This window comes from Gossypium arboreum, chromosome 11 (genome assembly GCF_025698485.1).
Source record: "Gossypium arboreum isolate Shixiya-1 chromosome 11, ASM2569848v2, whole genome shotgun sequence".
NCBI lineage: Eukaryota > Viridiplantae > Streptophyta > Magnoliopsida > Malvales > Malvaceae > Gossypium > Gossypium arboreum.
The window spans coordinates 6,862,747-6,884,646 of NC_069080.1; the positions used below are offsets into that span (position 1 = coordinate 6,862,747).

The 21,900-nt window shown below is 33.5% G+C and overlaps 3 protein-coding genes and 1 long non-coding RNA gene across 5 annotated transcripts; 3 read left to right on the forward strand and 1 right to left on the reverse strand.

Annotated features, from left to right (window-relative positions):
• Nucleotides 1-469: 469 nt before the first annotated feature.
• LOC108471235 (UDP-glycosyltransferase 83A1-like) lies at nt 470-2,697 on the forward strand. The gene is made up of 2 exons (XM_017772857.2): nt 470-1,035; nt 1,680-2,697. Exons 1-2 carry the CDS (start codon nt 549-551, stop codon nt 2,567-2,569), a joined length of 1,377 nt encoding a protein of 458 aa, XP_017628346.1. The 5' UTR covers nt 470-548; the 3' UTR covers nt 2,570-2,697.
• Nucleotides 2,698-6,325: 3,628 nt separating this feature from the next.
• LOC128283606 (uncharacterized) lies at nt 6,326-10,720 on the forward strand. Its single transcript, XR_008273993.1, has 3 exons — nt 6,326-6,461; nt 9,651-9,737; nt 10,514-10,720. It is a non-coding gene; the product is annotated as an uncharacterized LOC128283606 (long non-coding RNA).
• Nucleotides 10,721-16,465: 5,745 nt separating this feature from the next.
• LOC108472450 (uncharacterized) lies at nt 16,466-19,018 on the forward strand. 2 transcript variants are annotated; one of them, XM_053022029.1, is made up of 4 exons: nt 16,496-16,512; nt 16,718-16,836; nt 17,151-17,398; nt 18,502-19,018. In XM_053022029.1, the coding sequence occupies exons 2-4, from the start codon at nt 16,768-16,770 to the stop codon at nt 18,734-18,736; spliced, it is 552 nt and encodes a 183-aa protein (XP_052877989.1). In that variant the 5' UTR covers nt 16,496-16,512; nt 16,718-16,767; the 3' UTR covers nt 18,737-19,018. The 2 variants fall into 2 exon arrangements, with proteins under 2 accessions (XP_017629465.1, XP_052877989.1); XM_017773976.2 differs by having other exon boundaries at nt 16,466-16,836.
• Nucleotides 19,019-20,284: 1,266 nt separating this feature from the next.
• On the reverse strand, nt 20,285-21,785 carry LOC108471259 (uncharacterized). Its single transcript, XM_017772894.2, has 2 exons — nt 20,845-21,785; nt 20,285-20,753 (listed from the first exon to the last, which is right to left on the reverse strand). Exons 1-2 carry the CDS (start codon nt 21,468-21,470, stop codon nt 20,531-20,533), a joined length of 849 nt encoding a protein of 282 aa, XP_017628383.1. The 5' UTR covers nt 21,471-21,785; the 3' UTR covers nt 20,285-20,530.
• Nucleotides 21,786-21,900: the final 115 nt, after the last annotated feature.

Sequence of the window (21,900 nt, forward strand, 5' to 3'; positions counted from 1 at the left end):
TGTTTGTTTATTGAGAAAATTTTCTACTTAAGTTAAAATTTTTTAGATAATTATGTTATTTGCTTTAAATTAAGAGTTGTTTTTAATTTAATGTATTATTTACTTATTTTATTATTTTTCACATGCAAATCTTAATAATAAATTACATTTCATTAAAATGTTACGCATATGAAATTTCACATCATTCTCATTAATTTTTTTTAACTGTACTTTCATTAAAACTGTTAAAAAACAGAAAAAAAAACAAAGATAGATGACCAAAAATAAAAAATACAATTAAAATTATTTTGACAAAACATATAAATAATAGTAGCTATGAGTACTAAGTCAAAAAAAAAAAAAAAAAAACAGTGTGATCGTAAGCTTGATTTTGTTGTAGTGGGAGAATGAAAAATCTAACAGAAGATACACCATAATTAAATTACGTACACCACGTTATTATTATATTTTTATTTTCTTTAAAAGATAGGATGGCATTGGAAACATTTATTGGCCTCAATTGGTTGCTATAAATCAGAGTGTGAGCCCTCAATTCTCCAGAAACACAAATGGAAATGGGGAAACCACACGTTTTGGTAATCCCTTATCCAGCACAAGGCCATGTTATTCCTCTCATGGAACTCTCCCAAAACTTAGCCGAACAAGGCATCAAAATCAGCTTTGTTAACACAGTGTTTAATCACAAGAGGGTCCTGGATGCATTCGGCGAGAAGGTGAATGAAAATGGCTTACTTCATCTACTTTCAGTCCCCGATGGACTGGAAGATGGGGAAGATAGGAATCAGTTAGGGAAGTTAACTGAAAGATTATGCCAGGTTATGCCTACTCAAATCAAGGAGCTCATTCATAAGGTTAATGAATCAGATGATGATAAGATTTCATGTGTTTTAGCTGATATTACCATGGGGTTGGCTCTTGATGTTGCGGCGGAGTTGGGGATTCCTACGGTGGGCTTGTGGCCGGCTGCGGTGTTTCAACTGGCGATGTTGCTTAGTATCCCCAAATTTATTGATGATGGACTGATAGATGAAATTGGTAAGACACTGTCTTGCTTTAACTACTTAGTAGTGCAATACCTATGAATAAGAGAAAATATAAGTTTTTTCTCGTCAGAGATCTAATTTGATTCGACTTAGGCTAATTTCTCGTAACTTTTGAATTAAAAATATTTTTAAACCTTTAACTTAAGTGTTTATTATTATTATTAAAAATATTTTAAGAAATAATATATTTATTTTAAACATGATGTTGTGAAATAAAAATATGCATTTGAATACTATTCAAACTCGTTATTATTATGATATTAAAATAAAATAATTTTTTTTATGATAACTCATTATTAATATTTTAATATATGCAATATAGATTTTAAATATTTATAAGCAATTAATATTAATTATTTGTAAGATTTAATTTAAATATATAATTTATATTTTAAATATCATTAAAATATAACTATAAAAAATTAACTATATAATGGTATATATTTAAAATAAATTTTAATAAGAAAATAATTGTATATACAATATAATTAGTTCATAAAAGCACATTAAATTATAAATAATGGTTAAAAATGTTTTTTTGCAAGGATTCAAAAGCATTTTCTTACTTCTGAAACAGTCAGTTTAACATTACTTTAGTTTAAAAAACACTTTCAACAATGTTATCTTGTTTTGCAGGCACTCCACTCATGAAACATAAGATGTTTCAGTTGTCACCAATGAATCCTTCTATACACCCAATGAATTTGATATGGCTTAACATTGATGACTCTCTTTCAACCCAAAAAATTATATTTGATTTTCTAGTTAGGAACAACAAAGTTGTTGAAACATCAGATTGGGTACTTTGCAACTCAAGTTTGGAATTGGAGCTTCAAGCGTTCAACTTAGTTCCCAAAGCCTTACCCATAGGCCCATTTTTAGCAACCAATAGGCTCGGAAACTTGTCGGGGAATTTCTGGCCCGAGGATCCAACTTGTTTGCAGTGGCTCGATCAACAATCACCTGGTTCAGTCATATATGTCGCATTTGGTAGTTTAACAGTTTTTGACCAAATCCAGTTTCAAGAGTTAGCTTTGGGGCTTGAAATCACCGAAAGACCATTCCTTTGGGTTGTAAGAGAAGATATTACAAAAGGAAAACACCATAACTACCCTAAAGGGTTCAATGTAAGAGTTGGCAATCGATGTAGGATAGTGAGTTGGGCACCACAAGCAGCAGTTTTGGGCCATTCTTCCATTGCATGCTTTATAAGTCATTGTGGGTGGAATTCCACCATGGAAGGTGTAAGCAATGGGGTGCCTTTCTTGTGTTGGCCTTACTTTGCTGATCAGTTCCTGAATGAAAGCTACATTTCTGATATCTGGAAGATTGGATTAAAACTCCAAAAGGATGAAGGAGGTATCATTAGAAAAGAAGAAATTAAAAGCAAAGTGGAACAGTTGGTTGGTGATGAAAATTGCAAAACAAGAGCTATTGAACTGAAGCAAATGGTTATCAAAAGTGTCGGTGATGGTGGAAGTTCTGATAAGGTATTCAAGAACTTTGTTCAATGGTTGAAATCATAGATCACTTCTTTGCATTTTGTTTTCTTGTTGAAGTTGATTTAATAGTGGTTGTTTTAGTATGTTAATTTGATTTCGACGCTTTAATATAAGTTTCGATTAAAATAATGAATTTTAAAAAATTAAATCAATCAATTCTCTACTCACCATTTACTCAATTTATAATAAATTAATTTTAAATATTACGATGACTGTGATCTTATATGTTTATTTTTAATTTATTAAATATTATGTTTACAATTTATAAAAATATATTCCCAGATTAAATGATGATTGATTTAATTTATAATAAAAATCGATTAATCTAAAACAATAAAATAACATTTTAAAGATAATGAAAAGAATAAAAAAGGGATAGTGAAATATTAAATAAATAAATAAAAGTAATTCATCATAATTAGTCAAAATTTCATCTACAAATAATCATCACTTTAATATTTCATTGCTTTTGACATATAATTTCAAAACACAATGATAAGATATATTCGCAATTGTGTGAGTATTATTAAAATCAAATAATAATAAATAGGAGGGATTTACTTTTACTAATGTAAAATGAAAGTAGTTTTACTTGCGACTTCTTATCATAATGAGAATGTATATAGTCCTATTCCGGTTTGGTCCAGTATAGAATGAACTTATAATCATGGAATTGACTCAATCATGAGATTATAGATTGTAAGTTCATAACGCCAACCCATTCTCATTTTGGGCGAAACAGATCTACTAATTTTTTATTTCGGTTAGTAAAGAGGGATATTGAATTAAGAAATAGATTCTAGAAGGTAAACTAAAAAAGGATATCTTGAGCAATTATAATAATCGGGTCCATTAATATTCCTGGTATAGTAGATGCTCTTATTTCTTTGTACGATTAATATTTTTATAATTCAATTGTCGAATATCTCGATATAATTTTACTTATCATTTTGTTTTAATGAGATAGAATAAATGATAAATTTATAATTTAAAAACATTCATTTTAATCTAAGGACACGCTATCTAAATCTCAAATATTCATTTTTTGAATCCACCCCTTTATTTTACTACTAATATTTAATTGACGGTCTCTGAGTTTAGTTGTATTATATGTATTAATTAAAATATGTTATAATTTTATAAAAAATAATTTTATAATTGATATTATAAATAAAATAAAATTATTTTATATATTTTTGTAGTTATCAAAATGTTATATTTTCTTTTATAAATTGCATATATTAAGTAAATGATTATATAAACTTAAAATGAGAGACTGGTAGGGCAAAATGACCATCAACAATAAAACTAAAAATATTATCAAATCGAAAATTATTAGAATAAAAGAGTAACACAACAATTTTACATATAATTGTCTATAATTTAAGTTGGTAATTTTACAGGCAAAATTGTCATCAGCTATTTGGTTAACAGTATCAAAGAGAATAAAAATAATGGTACTCCCCTTCATGCCTCTGTAAATTAACAATAAGACAACTTAAATAATTGAAGGTGAAGTTTATTATTATGATTTTATGCATTTAAAAAATTCTAAATATGTTCTTCTTCCCATGAATCATCGATAAGGTTAACTAGTTTGAAAGCCCATAAAGTAATAGCATTATTTTAAATCAATCAATATCTTATCTGAGCGACTAATATGTAAATTCTTAAATATAATTGTTATTGTTAATGTGTTTTTTTTCATGTCTTATTGGGAGAAATATTGGGGGTATTTATACGTACTCCTATTGTTACTATTACAGCTTATAATTGGGCTCACTATTTTGTCTCGGCCTTAGGGCCTCTGGTGCTAATATTCCTTGCCCCTAGTGTTGACATTCTCTGTGTGCCCCCTAGCTTGTTGGGCCCGTGTCTGCGTAGCATGCAATCCTTTCTGATTTTAAGGCTAACATCCTCAACGAGCTCCGTATCCATTGGTCACGAGTCCGAATTACTTGTAAGCCTCGCAATCTTTCCTGCGAACACCGTTCGCACCCCATCTTACGAAGTGTACCAGCGAACTCTTCTTACAGGATGTCTTGGTAAGTACACCTCTTCTGAGTTGAGTCCATCCGAGTCAAGGATCGAGGACCCGAATCCTTTTAAGATGTTTGAGTTGGCGATTACAGATACATATAACTAAAGGTGAGCATGGGTCAGGCCCGACTAAAAATTTAGGCCCATGTGCTAGGCCCAGACTGGGTCCAGCCTGAAAAATGAGTCTAAAATTTTGCCCAAGTTCGACCCGGATGAAAATGCTAAAACCTGGGCTCGACTCGGCCCTCTCATATTAATTTTTATATTATTTTTATTTAATTTTAAAATATATATAATACATTAAAAATACTAAAAACATCAAAATAAATATTTCTCAACAAATTGAAAATAATTTTTTAAAATTATGTATACTTTTTTTTAATCAAAATCAGATTAGGCTTTAAAATAGATTAAAAAAAATTACAGAACTCAACTAAACTTAAAGGAAGGTCCAATAACAGATTTGGCCCATGAAAAACAAAACTATTTTGGAAATAAACTAAAATAAGTCATAAAAAACGGTAACAGAGAACAAATCGACTGATAAAAGAAAAATCTAAATAAATCATTAAAGCCACCGCCTACTTGCCCAATCAGATGTTCTGACGTCTGACTTCCATCCCATCTGTCATTTCTACCTTTAATGGCGACGTCAGTTCCCAAGGGGATTTTATCACAAAGACTAACTGATCTATTTTGTTTTGAGACTCTTCCCCTTTCTTCCCTCTCTTCACTTCTTCAATTCGGTTCTTTTTCCCTCTCCCTTCTTATCAGGCCGTCTGCATAACTTGGTAAGCTATCAATCAGATACATCTCTTCTTTCTTCTTCAAAGATTCTTTTGCTAAGATATGGGCTAGACCATTTGCTGATCTCGGAATATACTCAAAACTCAACTTGCAGGCTCTGGACTTCATCTCCTGAATATCGTGAATGTAAGCCTCTATTTGCGATCTATCTTGCTTTTTTTCCTTGCACCTTTTTATTACTGATAATGAATCACATTCGATAATGACTTCTAAACTTTGCATTTCAAGGCCAATCTGGGTAGCCCTTCGACAAGCCAAAGCTTCCGCTGCAAAAGGAGAAAACACTCCTCTATGAAGTTTTGAGCAAGAGATGAGAACGAGGCCCTTTCTATCTCTGACCATAATTCTTGACGCCGATTGATGGTTCCTCTCGTCAAAAGCCCCGTCAAAATTAATTTTTACAGCCTGCCCCGATGGATGAGTCCACTTCCTTTCAACCTTAGGAGAAATATGGGTACTTCTACCAGCCCCCTCAAGTTCTTGTAAATAACTAAGAACATATTTTGCTATCTCCTGACCTGATCTGTTTGTGTTTTCATGTATCCGAGCGTTTCGATCTCCCCAAATGGCCCAAAGCACACTACAGAAAATTCTGCACTGATCATGAGAGAGAGAGAGACTAACACTTGGGTAAGCCACTGCTCAAACTCTAAGTGTTTCCACTAGCTAAAATTAATTACAGATATTGCTTCCCACACAGCCACTGACACATTGCATTTGCGAAACAGGTGATCCATTGTTTTTGATTCCACACCACACTGAGAGCATATTGTGTTGTTTACTAGTTTCCTAATTTGCATGTTTACCCGAGTAGAACAGATAGTTCCAGGCAATTTTTCAGATTGTAATTTTGATTTTAATAAGTAGATCTAGGCACCAAAGTTTTTTGTAAAAATCTCTATAGACATTCTATTCGGCATAAGCTCTAGGATCCCCACTTTGTAATAATTTGTAGGCACTCCGAACTGTATACTCTCCTGAAGGTTCTCCTGTCCAAGCCAGTAAATCACTATGAGGTTCCATCACCAGAGGGATGCGAAGGATCAGCTCAGCTACCTCTTCTGGGAAGGTATTGGCTATCAGATCTCTATTCCAGTTTCTTTAATTATTGTTTATTAGCTCAGCAACTTAGTCAACACGCAAATCAACATTAACATTCGATAACCTTAAACTCCTAAAATCTGCAATCCAAATATCATTTCTAATTGAAATATTTGTGCCCGTACCAACCTTCCATATTAGGCCTTTCTCCAATAGGCCCTTCGCCGCCCATATACTACGCCATACATACGAACTATGATTCTCCAACCTCGAGTTAATAAAATTGGTTTCTGAAAAATACTTCGCTTTCAAAACTTGTGCAACTAATGAATTTGGATTCACTACAAGTCTCCATCCTTGTTTGGCCAAAAGAGCTATGTTTTGGGTCGACACAAATGTTTCCACTGACACCAATGGATTCCTCTCTTTCCAAACCCTTTTTGCCACCAAAACTTAGCGAAAATGCTTTCAAAACTCCCACATAAAGTATTTGGTAGGAGAAAACAGGACATAGCATATGTTGGTACAGCCTGTAAGACTGATTTGATAAAAACCTCCTTGCCTCCCTAGGACAATAATCTGGTGCTCCACCCTTCCAAGCGCACAGATACTTTGTCCAATAAATTATGGAACGACTCTTTTTCCTTCTGCCAGCCACATTTGGAAGTCCCAAATACTTCTCTGTATTTGTTGAGATCTTGACCCCTAATATTGAGGACACTTCATTTTTTCTGCCATCTGAGGTATTCGAGCTGTAAAAAATTGTTGATTTACTAAAATTCACACATTGACCCGAACAGCTTTCATATTCCTTGAGTATATCCTTCAGAATTGTTGCCCCTCTTTATGTTGCTTCACCAAACATCATGCAATCATCTGCAAATAATAAATGGGTTAGTTCTGACCCTCTCCTACTGGCTTTGACGCCTTTCAACCGCCCCTCATTCTTCGCGATTCTCAACAACGATAACAGACCCTCACTACAAATAAGAAAGAGAAACGGACTCAGTGGGTCGCCTTGTTGTAACCCTCTAGTCGGTTGAAAAAATCTACCCCTCCTACCATTAATATTGACTGCGTATGAGACTGTTGTAATGCATCTCATTATAAGTTCAACCCATTCGCTTGCAAACCCCATTCTTAGCATCACTTGTTTTATAAAATTCCACTCAACTCGGTCATATACCTTACTCATGTCCAGCTTCACTGCCATAAGCCCTTTTTTTCCCGGTACGCTTTTTCCTAAAAGTGTGAAGAATTTCATAGGCTAAAATTACATTGTCTGAAAGGAGTCGCCCAGGAACAAAAGCACTCTGTACTTTTTCAACACATTTACCAATGACTTCTTGCAAACGATTTGCTAAAGTTTTTGCCACGATTTTGTATATAACTGTGCATAGACTAATGGGCCTGAAATTCGCAAGTTTTGTGGGTTTAAGAAGTTTTGGGATGAGCACAATGTCTGTGTTATTCAATGACGCCACCTCTTTGTTATTATTCAGAATCCCCAAACAGAAATCAACAACATCATTACCTACAATATGCCAATACTTTTAAAAAAACATCGCCGGAAACTCATCTGGTCTCGGTGCTTTGATGGGCCCCATCCCTTTTAACGCCATCCAAATCTCTTCTTCCTTAAAAGGAGACACTAAAAACTCATTCTCCTCGTGAGAGATGCTACCATCAATGCCTGACAGCAGATGACTTAGATTACCACTTGTCGTTTTTGTGAAGAGCTCTTGAAAAAACCAAGTGGCATTCTCATTAATCTCTAACCCATTCGTAATTACCCTCTAGTCTTCCAAGACTAATTTAGCGATTGTGTTAGCTCTCCTGCGGGCTGACGTACTTTTATGAAAATAGGCCGTATTTCTATCCCTAAATTGGAGCCAATTTGCTCTGGCTCGTTGCTCCCAATACAGTTCATCTTTATCGATCTCCAAATTAAGGTGGATTTTTGTGTCGATAATCTGTGCTAGCGTTTCATCATCCCTTTCTTTCTCTGCCAGCCTATCAAGCTCTTTGGTTAACTTTCTTTTCGAACTCTCTCTTTTTCTTCTAATAGTGCTTGCCCATCTTTCTAATCGAGCTTGTAATTTTCCTAGTTTCTCAGATAACGAACCTTTAGTAAACTCCCAAACTTCTTTGATTACAGTTTTGATAGACTCCTCCATGGTCCACTAGGCCTCAAAATGAAAGCTTTGACCCCTTATTGTAGTATTGTCATTTCCTGTATTTAGGAGAATGGGACAGTGATCTAATGTTGAAAAAGGAAGATGTTGAATACTGTAATATCCCGAATTAAGGCCTAATCGGAATAGTGGTTTCGTGACCATAAATCCAAGATAAAAATAATTATTTTAAAATTATTTTGAGGTTTATGATATGATTGCATGATTGTGTGAAAATTTCGTGATGAAATTCTATGCATAAAGTGCTTAAGTTGAGATTAGGGACTAAATCGAATAAGTTGCAAAACTTGCATTCTAGAAGTTTTTAGTATGAAATTGCTTTGAAATATTAATTAGGAGGTATGGTAATTTGACTAATTTTAAGCTCATGGACAAAATTAGGACATGGAAGGAATTTTTGGAAAGTTTAGTAGTAAGGGCATTTTGGTTATTTGGATATTAAATGAAATAAAAATAGGAAAAATAACCTAAAATGATCATCTTCTCCATATTGTTCTGCCGATTTTTTCTCTCCTCCATAGCTGGGGTTTCTTCAACTTTCAAACTTCATAGTAAGTGATTTCAAGCCCCGTTTTTAATAATTTTTATGTTTTTGAAATCCCGGTAGCTCGATTTAGCTTATGTTAACAATAATTCAACCTATGGTTCATATTTGAAAAAATACCCATAGGTGAAATTTGTGTATTTTGGTGTTTTATGACAGAATATGAGGTTTTAAATTTTGTTAGACAACTTGTGCTACTCGGTTTTGAGTGAAAACGAGTAAAAAGGCTTAATCGGTAAAAAAATATTTAGTAGTCATAAATACATGTTAGAGTGAGAATTTGATGTTGCCATAGAAGGGAAAAATGATCAGCATGTCTTAAAACATAATAATAAGGGATGAAGTTTAATTCCCGAGCCTAGGGGCAAAAGTGTAATTATGCAAAAGTTTAGGGGTAAAATGGTAATTTTGCCAAAGTTCGTATTAAGGACTATTTTAATGAATGTATGTATTAAATAAGATTAATTTGGTATTATAGATCAAGAGGAACGAGATTCAAGCCGTGATCGAGGGAAAAATAAAGTTTCCGAGGAATAGGCTCGATTGTTAAAAATTTTGTACCGAGGTAAGTTCATGTGTAAATAAGGTAGCATAATTGTTATTTTTAAGTTATTGATTTTAAATATATGATATGCTGGTTTTTATCATGAAATATATGCTTTGTGGTTATTTTCGAATAAAATGCAAATTAAGTGTATTATTTGTTAAATATAAAGTGCTACCGAGTATTGGTTTCGATATATTACGGAAGATGGCAAGGAGATGTGTTCGAGGAAAATCCCGTTTGAACCTTAGGAATAGATTAGGATACAAGTGACATGTTACTAGAATGGTTGAGCATCCGAACTCGTTGAGTTGAGTCCGAGTTCACTTATGGATGTGGAATGTCCGAACTCGTTGAGTTGAGTCTGAGTTCGTGAGATGTAACTAGGCATCCGAACTCGTTGACTTGAGTCCGAGTTCACTTATGGGCGGGTTACAGGGTAGCTTGGCTACAAATGTGGCACTTATGTGCAAATTATCCATGTATCCGAATTATATTCCGATGTGTTCAACGGGTAAAATTTCTAGTGAAATGGAAGAATACTTAAGATGCAAGTGACGTTTTGGTAAGTGTTGTGAAATGGACACTTTGGACAGGTATGTACTTAACCCTCGAGTTGAAAATAGATACAACAACGATAAGGTGGTAAGATGATGAATGATGTTTAAAAATGTGATATATGTTTTGGTGATACCATGCTAAAGTTGTTTGGTATAATTGTACGGTTATGTTACTTGTTATTTGCATATGAACTTACTAAGCATTTATGCTTACTCCCTCCTTTTCGTTCATTGTAGTTTTAACAAGCCGGCTTGAGAATTGGGATAGGTCGAAGACTCGTTCACACTATCCGAAGGCCTAAATTGGTAAAACGGCTTGTGTGTTTTGAATGTGGCATGTATGGCAAAATATTCACTTTGTGTAAATGATCTTATGATATGGCTATGGTTTGGAAAGTAAAGGGTTTGTAAATGATTAGCCATTGGAATGGGCAATCTAAGTCATATTTGATGTTATGTATGTTTAAAATGCTATTTAGTCCATGAAAATCCTTAGTAAAGTGAAATCTGCCATAAAACAGAATCTGACAGCAGCAGTGATGTAAATTTGAAAAATCACCAAAAATGGTAGAAATGGAATTAAATGATGATTAAGTTATGAAATTTAATCTTAATGAATCTATTTTCATGTGGATTGAACAAAACAGGTATATGAATTATATTTTATGAGATATTTTAATTTTTGTGAAACAGGGCCAGAGTGATTTCTGGATCCCCTGTTCTGACTTTATAAATTCACCATAAATTGTACCAAAATAATTAGGTGGTTTATTTTATATTATTAGAATCCTTATTGAGTCTAGTTTCAGGAGAAATAAATGGCATAGTTATTGAAACTCTGTACAGGGAGATATATGATTTGTAATACACAGAGGTCAGAGCAGTCAAACCCTGAAATAGGGGAGACTTTAACTAATAAACTGTACTAATTGGCCTGACCAAAAATTCTAGAAAAAAATTAGTAGATAGAAATATAAGTCTAGTTTAAGGAAAAATTTACGGAATTGGATTTCAAGTTTCGGAACTCGAGATATGAATTTTTAAGTAATTGTGACGCAGTTGGACAACTTGTCCGAATTTGTTTAAGTGCTCAAATAAGTTTAGTAATGCCTCGTGCTCGACTCCGGCGACGGTATCGGGCGTGGGGGTGTTATAAATACCGCTCATCGTGAATAAAGTTAACCACTTTTCATTTGCGACCCCTCTATCCAACCTCTCCCTTATATTTGTTTCTGGCAAATTGCCTCTCTCCCAAGTAAACCAAACCCCCGTGTAACCAATATCCATTAATTGACATTCCTTCAGAACCTCCCTAAAAATCTCCATCCGCCGAAGATCTCGTTCAACTCCCCCAGATTTCTCAAAAGAATACATAATTTCGTTGAAATCTCCAGCAACAAGTCAAGGGTGATTATGGTATGGACCTAATCTTCTGAGCAAATTCCATACATAATTCTTGTTTTGTAGATATGGTGAACCATAAAACCTCGTAAATCGCCACTCTTCTTTTCTACCTTCCTCCTGAATCAGAACATCAATATGCCACTTGGAGAAGCTCTGCATATTCGCTTTGACATTACTTTTCCATGCTAAACACAATCCTCCACGAGTACCCTCTACTTCTACTTCGATTCCACTCAAAAATCCACAACTCCTCCTAACCTTCTCCATACGTTTTTTTTTATCTAATTTCATCTCCATTAAGAAGACCATATGGGGATTATGCTGCTTAAGTAAATGTCGTAGATTTCGTACCGCCCGTGGACTCCCCAATCCACGGACATTCCAGCATAAGTTTTTCATTATGTCCGGTCGGCCGTCCTGTTGATAGTCGCCGATCTTATTTTGCTTGGCATCACATTTTGTACTGAAACAGTCGTCATTTTACTACTTTGAACCTCTTCTTAAACGACTAACTATTCCACTTTCAACCGCTTTGTTCTATCCCCATCTGACCCATCTGCATCGTTTTTGCCATCAGCCAATTCTAGAAATTTCCTCTTCCCTCCCAATCAGTCACACCTCTGAATTTCAGACTGATTTGCTGGAATTAATCTTTTCTAACTAGACTTCTTAGGTATTGTTGGGGATCTGCCCATCTTCATATTGCTATCATTCACCACATCAATCTCCAGGTTATTGCAACCCAATTCCTGTTCCTAAAAACCTTTCAACCAGCTTGCCAATTTCCTTCCACCTATTGCGTCTCCTTGCGTAACTAGAAAATCTGTATCCATATCAGTATCAGTCGTTCTTTGTGCCAGTAAACCTATGTAAGAAGCTTGATTATTCACCTTATTTGCAAAACCATTTAATTTTATACTCTCCTTCCCTGCCAATTTTGATTCAGCTTTCAATGCTACAGAATATGGTGGATCGTTACTGACTTTACTTTTCTCTACAAGACTTAACATCAAGCATTTATTGAGACTATGCCCCATTCTACCACACCCAAAGCAATAAATTGGTAATTTCTCACACTTAAAGGAAACCCACGATTTTACCCCATTATCACTTAAAACAAAAACCCCTCTCTTGAGAGGTTTCTGCACATCCAGGTTAACTCTAAGTCTACAAATATCTCCATTAATTTCAGACCTCAGAATACCCCAAAAAGTACTGCCTATAGCATGTATTAAATCCTTCCTATCACAATCTGGTAGACACGCACCAATTTTAATCCAAAACGGTGAATGAATAAGAAAAATCTGATCTCTCGCAATCGATTTGGTCAGTCGATCAAATAAAATAATATTCTTGCGAAATAACCAAGGTCTTCCTTCCAAGACCGACTCCAAATCTTTTTCATGATAAAAAACAATTGAGAACAGATTTTGCCCTATTAATTGAATCTCAAACTTTTTCTTTGTTTTCCATATGCTTTTCATTTGTGCCCTAAAACTTTCTGGATTAAAAGATTTTTTTGTTCAGACGAAGCAGATCAGAGTCGGTTTATCGTTTGGCGTCACCCTTGAACTCTTTACTGATAATTGGATGAGTTCTTCTGCAAGCAAGGATATCTCCTCATTGCTTTCCCTCTTGTCTCCACCACCCTTCTCTATCCTAAGCTGCGGCAGTTACCACTCTCTCTAGGACACTATGGGGAGCACTCTTGGCAAAAATATGTATACTTAAATAACACTAAGATAGATATAACTTAACAAGCAAATGTTTCTAAAATAAAAACAAAATTAATAATAAAATAAGTTTTATACAATATCCAAACAATAACAATAAAATAGTAGCAACATAATAGTCAAATGGTAGCAAAATAGGGAGAAAATAAGAAGAAAATAATTTTAAAAAATCAAAAATTTTTGTTCTTCAGTGAATTCAGGTCGGGCCCAGGGCCAAAAAATGTCTTACCCGAGCCTTATTTTTTTGTCCAAGCCCATTTTTTGGACCTATATTTTTGTCCAAACCATCCCACATTTCGGGCAAGCCTTCTAGTCGGGCCACCATGCTCACCTCTACATATGACAAGTATAATAAATAAAAAATATAGAGAATAATGAAATAAAAATTTAACAGATAGGTAATGTAGTTTGATGGTAAGAAATTAACTTTATTTACCAATTTAAAGACCTAAAATAACCACATAAAATAAGCAAAAATTTTAAAGAATGTGAAAAATCTCCCAAAAACAACTCTCAAGAAAGACTATTTTCCATATATATATATATATGATATATCATCTTAATAATAGAAGTATAAATTAATGATATAAAAAATTAGAAATTGAACTAACAATTCAGTGGAAGAAACTTGAGAAAAGAAAAATGAGCCCGTTATAGTTGGAAGTAAACTTCTTGTAAATGTAATTTTCAATGTATATTCCGGTGAAATTAAAAAAAGAAACTCATAAAGAAAGATAATGTGGAGTGTACCTTGCATTTATCGGACACGTTACAGGTACCTTAGACGATAATCGACGAGCAATTGAAAAAGGGCCAAAATAAGCCCGACGTCGGAACAAGGAGGTCCCTGACGTTGGGACGATGCGACAGTTTTTGGCAATGGACGTGACGACGAAGTCGTAATGAGGAAAGCTGGCATGTCATGACATCATGATGATTCCTAATATTATACAAACACGCTTTGGACAACTTAACAGAACTACTTCTAGTTGAGCTTTGACTACTTCAGGAATATTTTAATATGATTAAAACTCTAATATTAGCTTATTTAAAGGGCCTTAGTAACCTTGATTTAGACATGCCAATCAATAAGGGTTTTTCTTGAGGGTGACAAGATGTAGTTGCATATGAGTTTTTATGAGAATTTTGTGGTAACTATGAAAAGAATTTTGTTTTTGAGTTATGACTTTATTTTTGGGATGTGGGATTATACGCTTAGTACCTTTAGATTTATTTTCTCCATATTATACTCTTGTTTGTTTACTTATTTAGTGAAAAGTGGAAGTCACATTTACCGATGGTTTTTCCTTTTTTGAGGGTTTTTCACGTGAAATATTTGTGTTCGATCTTCTCCATTTTTACTATCTTGTTGTTTATACGAGTCGATCCCCAATAGATAGCAAACATAGGGCATGTTTAGTAGTACTTAAAAAAAGCACTTTTGACTCCAAAAGCTCTTTTGGAAAAAAAGTTGTGCTAAACAAGCTGTTTTTTGCTGAAATTATTGGCTCAAAAGTACTTCTAAAAAGGAGAAGTTAAAACTTTTAGGTTTCATCTCTAAAAGCACTTTTGGTGCTTAATTATTTTTTTACACCTTCAATAACATAGTACTTTCCTTTTTTTTTGCTTAATTATAAATGTGTTAAATCATTAATTAAAAATAAAATATTTTTAAAATACTAATTATAAATATTTAATGGTTATATTTAAATATTTAAAATATAGTTTATATATTTTAATTAAAATTTATAAATAAAAATATTTAAAATTTATATTTCATATATTAAAACATTAACAACAAGTTATAATAATTTTTTATATTCTTACTAAAATATAATAATATTAACTAATTTAAATATTATTTAAATGCATATTTGTTACTTGATAATAACATCATTAAAATGGACATTTTATTTCACAAAAGTATTTTTGATGGTAATACTAAACACTCAAATTTTAACTGAACTTTTCAAAAATATTTTTCCACTACACTTTTCAAAAGCATTGTTAAACTAGCCTATAATGGAATGGGAAATATCTTTAAATCAAGAATGGAATTCTTTTACCAGAAGGTGAAGTATACAAAATAGAAGGGAAAATGCAAAATAGATTTTCTCCACATTCTGACCATTTACGTCCTTAAGAAAGTGATTTTTTACTTTTGGATTTTAACTTTTGATGAAAGGCTGGTTGAATTAGAGAAATTTATATACTGTAAGAGTTGGGAGCTTCCCTTCACACTTACGGAAAATGTAATTACCATTCATTTTCTAATATAATCAACATTTTGTCACCAAAATTTAATTATTGAATTCACAATTATTTTAATACCTGCAGTGATTATATATTGTAACATTATATATCAACTTTTGATTTGATTTAATTTTTATAAATTAGCAACATGATTATGGATATAATATTATTTTATGTTTATATATTGCATATATAAATAATTATACTTATTCAATATAAAAATAAATTGATGTATTTATTTCTTTAAATATTTATGATTAATACAAAATTAAAATTTTAAGTATACATTTGAATCACAATCGGTGTTTCATTATACAATTACACAATAAATTTAAATTTAAAATTTTAAAGGATATTTCTACTATTATTGAACAACCAGTTCAACCTCAAAAGCTCAAGGGTTCCTTTGTAATGTTTATTTTAATTAATTTAAATTAAAATTCAAAACTCTAACATATATCTAATTAAAATTTTCTCAAAACCTATCTATAACTTTAAAATGACATATGATGGTTGGCCAGTGAATTTTCTTGAAATCCTAGAAGGAGATGAAAGAAAAATGGGAGGAAGAAAGTATATAAATGAAGTTAAAAGTATTTACTATTTTTGATGTATGTGTTTTTACACAATTGACTAAATTTAAAAAACAAATTTAAATGAGAAGTTTGAATGTTCATCACAACAAAAAACTTTCACCAAATCCTTTGTGGGCTGTATTGGGCTTTCACCAATTCATCACAACAAAACCCAAACAATGAAATGGATATTACATAAGGCGGGTCAGATTCCAACATATGACAATTTCAATGAGAAAGTTCATTAAAGAGATTTCAAGGAAGTAGAAAAGTAAGCCTCTTGGACAACCCATTAATTTAATCTATCCTCCTCCATAGTTTTTTTATTCAAACACAACGTTAGATCAATGGTTTCAAGTCTGTCAGCAATCTAACACCTCCCTCCTCCTTCCCCAACTCCTCCTCCCCCCCCCCCCCTCAAACAGAAAAAAAAAAAGCAACGTTTTTCTCACAGTAGCATTGTTTTCTTTTGCGAGGGTATAATGTAATTTTTATTTGCGGAAACGACGACGCCGTACCTAAATCCATGGAAGTGATTTCAGAGCAAGCAGTTTTCAAGAATTCATGGGAGGAAAGTAGGCTCTTGGCGAAACAGGTATGTAATCAATTCTCGTTTGGGTGTTGATTATGGTTGATTTTGTCGTTCGTCGGTTTGTGTAAAATAAATCTGAAATAAAATTTAATAAACCATAAACTAGGATATGTGAAATCATCAATAATAAATCACGAACAAAATTAGATGTGGAAGTGTACTTGAAATCTACAGATGTTGGAGTTCAAGCTGGCTATGGGATACTAGAAAATTTACCTAATAAATTTTAACCAAATTAAATTACTTTTCATTTGGGTTAACTTACGTATATATATATGGTATTAGTAATTTTGATTCTAATGTTGTTTTCTTGTCAGGATATTACACTGCTTTCCTTGTTGCCATTGATGAAGTGTGTGGAAGAAGTAATCATGTTCCCGTTAAACATACTCAAGGAGGCTCCCATAGGAAAGGTAGTTAGCATGGGAAGAAGGATGAAGGAGATGGTAATGGGATCCTTTTCCAGCTTCATTTCGAACTTCTATAAGAGCAAAACCTTAAAATTTGCTCAAGAAGCTCAGATGTCGGACACAAAATCAACAAAGCAAGAGAAAAGCAGAGGATGGTACTTCCTTTCTCTCTCTTATTTCCTTTTTTATTGTTTGATATATACATATATAGTATCAGAGATTGCCTGTCTGCTCCACCCTTATAAGATTCTTGTATGATTTGTATGTTTGAGTTTAAAGTTAAGCAGTTAACTAGCTAGGTGAGGAGCATACTGTGTCCTAGCTGCACATAGTCTCTTCCAATTCAACCCGATAAATCACTTTGCTAATATCAAGCTATTGATCTCAATACTTGACAAAACATGAAACAATTAATGGCAGAAATCGGTGTTGCTTGTAAAACTGATTTTGAAGAACTTTTTTCTTTTAACCTTGTAAAAGAAATGTTTTGTTTCATCCAGCTCTTTCTCCTTTCTTTTTTCTTCTCCTGCCAACCATATATGGAAGTCCAAAAGATCTTTGTGTTTATTGGTGTCTTGGATCCCAAAAAAGGCTCTTGAACTCATTTTGATCATATTCTCTCATGCTGCTGATAAAAAACAGTGCCAACTTCTTAAATTTTATTTTCTGTTCAGAGTTTTCTTCGTATACCAATATCAGTAGCATGGACTTTACCTTTTCTCTGTTAATTTTGGCTTTTCCTAATATAATACTGTCATGAGTGAGAGAAAATTTTGAGTAACCTTCGGTCTCCTTGCAATTCACCACTTTGATCTCTTGCAAAGATGGTGAAGATGCAGCAATCCACCGCTTGTGTACATGTAGACACAAAACAACTCATCCGCAGAGATACAAACATCAAGACTGGGGGGCTTTGGTAGGTTGCATTTGTTTGACTAAATCTCCTCATCCTGGGATTCTCCGAGAAGAAATTCATTCATCTCATCTCATCTCATTGTTTTGGGTTCTGCAGCCTTCAAGATGTCTTCAGTAAAACACTTAAGTTATTTTATTTCAACTGTACATTGCTTTACACCTCTTGTAAAACATCGAAAAGATGACACATCCAGTAACCACTAAGATTGCAGTTCAAATGCTTCAAAAGCAAAAAGTAAACACAATGGTGATGAAACAATGTCTAAATAAATATACAAGCCTGAGTCTTGCATTACTTTGTCTGGAGGTGTTATGTTGGCTAATCATTTGGTGAATGTTGTAGGGTTTTCCTTGTGCTGTTTCTGGTGCTCACCACTGGACCAAAAGGTGTCAGATGTGAAGATATTGGTAACCCTCTAAGAGGAGGTCCAAGGCATCTAGCTGCTGCAATCGATTACAAGGTTTTGTCACATGGGTACCCTCGATCAAATACCTCAGGGCGTGAGAAAGTGAATCCTTATGAGAGACCACATAACCCTGAGGATCATTATCGTCAAGGTAACACAGGAAAGCACTAGTAGTGACTGTAGTGGCAAATAAACCAATTACTATACATATAATTGTTTATGTTTGGAAACAAATCTTGTGGCCTTAACTTTTGAGCATTGGTGGAAGCGTGACTAGAGGCTAAATATTATTTGATAAAAGCATAACTCCCTGCATCTAGTCCTTCTGAGTATCTGTGGCTGCTTCATTTTAGCTTTATTTTTGAGATGTTCTATTCATTAGTTTTGTTAAAAACAATTATTAACTGCATAAGGCCTTTCTTTAAATCGAGTGATTCTTTTTCTTTCTAAAAAGTTTTACAAAAGTAAAACTCCCATATTTCGGTGAATTTATAATTTTTAATTTTCAAGATTCGTAGTTATTAAGGTACTAATTTATAAGCATCGACTGAAATGATTTCTTTGGCTTTTTAATGGTGGATCAAAGTTTTTTTTTTTTAAATGATTTAATATATATATATATATAAGATGATGAGTTTGTAGGCGATTGACGAGCAAAAAAGACCCCCATATTGCTGCCTTTTATGACTCGGCATTTTGAGATTCATACTTGCTACAAACATATCGTCCAATTTAAGTCGAGCAATACCAAGAGTTCGCTCCCATATCTATTCTGTGACATTAAGTTAAAAAAATGTTTTTTAAAAGACTGATAGATTTAAACCTTATACTATTATTTGGGTCAATAAGAGTGAAAATCGGTGAGAAAGAAAATCAAAACCACAAATAACAACTATAATATGTAGTTATTGTCGCAAAATAAAATAAAATTTGTTAACCATTTTATTTAGAAGCATGTTACAGGAAGATGTAGGGGTTCTTTTTGGGAGCATATTTTGCAGAAAATAAAATTGAAATTATACAGTATAAACAAAGAAAATGTAAATCATCAAAAACAAAATGGAAAATTGGAATTTAGGTAGATCCAAATTGTACATTGCAAAATAAACTCGTTAGTATTGACTGAAAAAATAAATTGAACGTAAATAAATAATAAAATAATCATTATGCCGTGAAAGAACCATCATCTTAAAAATAAATTCACTTTGATCGTCGTACTCTAAGATTAACATGGTACCTTTATATTCATACATCTGAATAAAGAAGGTGGAACAACGATTGAAATTGTTATTCTTAAAAAAATTGGACACTTGATCGAAAAATGACTAAAGGAAAGCAAGCAAAGAATGATTTCTCTTTTTGTTGTATAAAATGAGAATGAGGATTTGTTGTTTATATTGTTTTTTCCAAAGGGCAAAAAGGATAAAATTCTGTAAGAAGTGAAACGGTAGAAATGTAGGGACAAAACGGTAAAAAAATAGGGGCAAAAATGATAAAATTCTGTAAGAAGTGCAACTGAAGGAAAGTGATCAAATTTTTGTTGATCCGTCAGATTCTCTATAAAATATATGTTTAAATAAAACAAAAATTTTAAAAATAAACACACATAATACGTATTGTAGATAGGTGTTAACATAAACACAAACACAATAAGCAATAACGCGTGTGTTCAACAATTAAAAATAATAACAATCCTATATATTTAAATCCTCTTCAGTGTCTTTTCTCAACCAATGTTTAACTTTGCATTACCAACACATAAAATATATTTATGTAAGATAAATATCTGTACATTGATAATTCAAACTATCTTTCTCCCAATACATACTTTTCTCTTTTAATACAATACTAGAAACCATCTAATATAACATTCTAGTTAACTAGAGGGCAGGCAATGGATGTTTCCCTTCCCTGGGAAATGATTAGATGAGCAGATAGGGCAGGTCAGATTGTTTTAATGTAAAATCAAGGATATCGGCAGCAATGGAACCAGGCAAACCAGCTTCGACCGGAAGCATTTTGGGGAGTACCCTGAGCTTTTGGTTTCACTTCTTCAGCATATTGCTTCGGCTCTTGCTGTTGCTCTTGAACTTGCTGCTGCTGTTGCTTTACTGACTGTATCTTGAATCCTCGGTTGTTTTGGTAGCTATTTACTGAACTCAGTCTTCCACCATCCGTCCCATTCAACCTGTAATTAATTAACAGCTTAACAAGTTCAGTTCCATGCTTTCCATAAAATAGATGAATCATAATCAAGTGTTGCAAGTATAGTTTCTTACACAGGGAATGCAAAGGAAAGAGTGCTCTCATCAGACCGACCAGACACGCTACTTGTAGGTGAATTATGGGCCTCTGCTGGGAATTTCGGTTCATGGGTTTGGTTTCCACTGCCATATTTGTAGCCATTATCCTGTGCAACTTGTTTGGTTCTGATCCCTGTCGTTGGCATTTCTTTCTTGCCTATATTTTCATCTTCCCTTTCCGCCATGTCATCTAGTTCTTTCAGTGAAGGCAAGACGCCACCTTGGGCAATAATCTGCTCATCCAACTTTGTTAATTCACCAGATTTATACAGCGTAAGGAATTGGTCCGTCGAGAAGCTGTTATTCCCAACATGAATGCTGAATAACGATTCGTTTGAAGCATTGCTCCAGTCCGTTGGTGTTGCAGGTTTGCTACTGAAAATGGACGAGGGTATCCGATCTGGTACGTACACTGCTGGAGTTTGTTGTGCATCCATTCCATTACCTGGGGTCTGCTCAGTAGCTCTTGATGACTGGTTGAGTTGGGATTTTTCAAGGTTCTGAGAATAAGAAGATGATGAAGAAGAGGAGGCTGAACTTTCATGCCTTGAAAGAGGTTTAACTTGAATATCTGTTGATTTCATGCGGCTTCCATTACCCATAGCTTCAACTCTATGATAACTTAGTTGGTATATTCAATCTGATCACCTATTTTTGCTTAGAGAAGTGGAAGATGGAAACTTCATGATGAGAGGAAAGAATATAGGGAAAAGTAAGATGAGATCATCAATGGGGGAGGGGGCATAAACAAAAATGATATGTCTAAAGAGTCTGGGGGCGGGGGGGAGTTATTATAAAGCTAACAATGGAAGGCAGAGAGAAGATATCGGGGTCATTGGTTTTAACCAAGTTATTCTGGAGAGTTGTTAGAGCCATTTTCTTCAACAAATCATCAAACCATATTTTTTAAAGTTTTGTTTGGTTAACTTTTCCAGATAAAATGGTTGAAAAACAGTTTCTTCTTCTTCTTTTTTTTCTTTTGAGAACAGAATATAAGAGCTCATTTTTTCTTTTGTAAAAAACATCACTTTA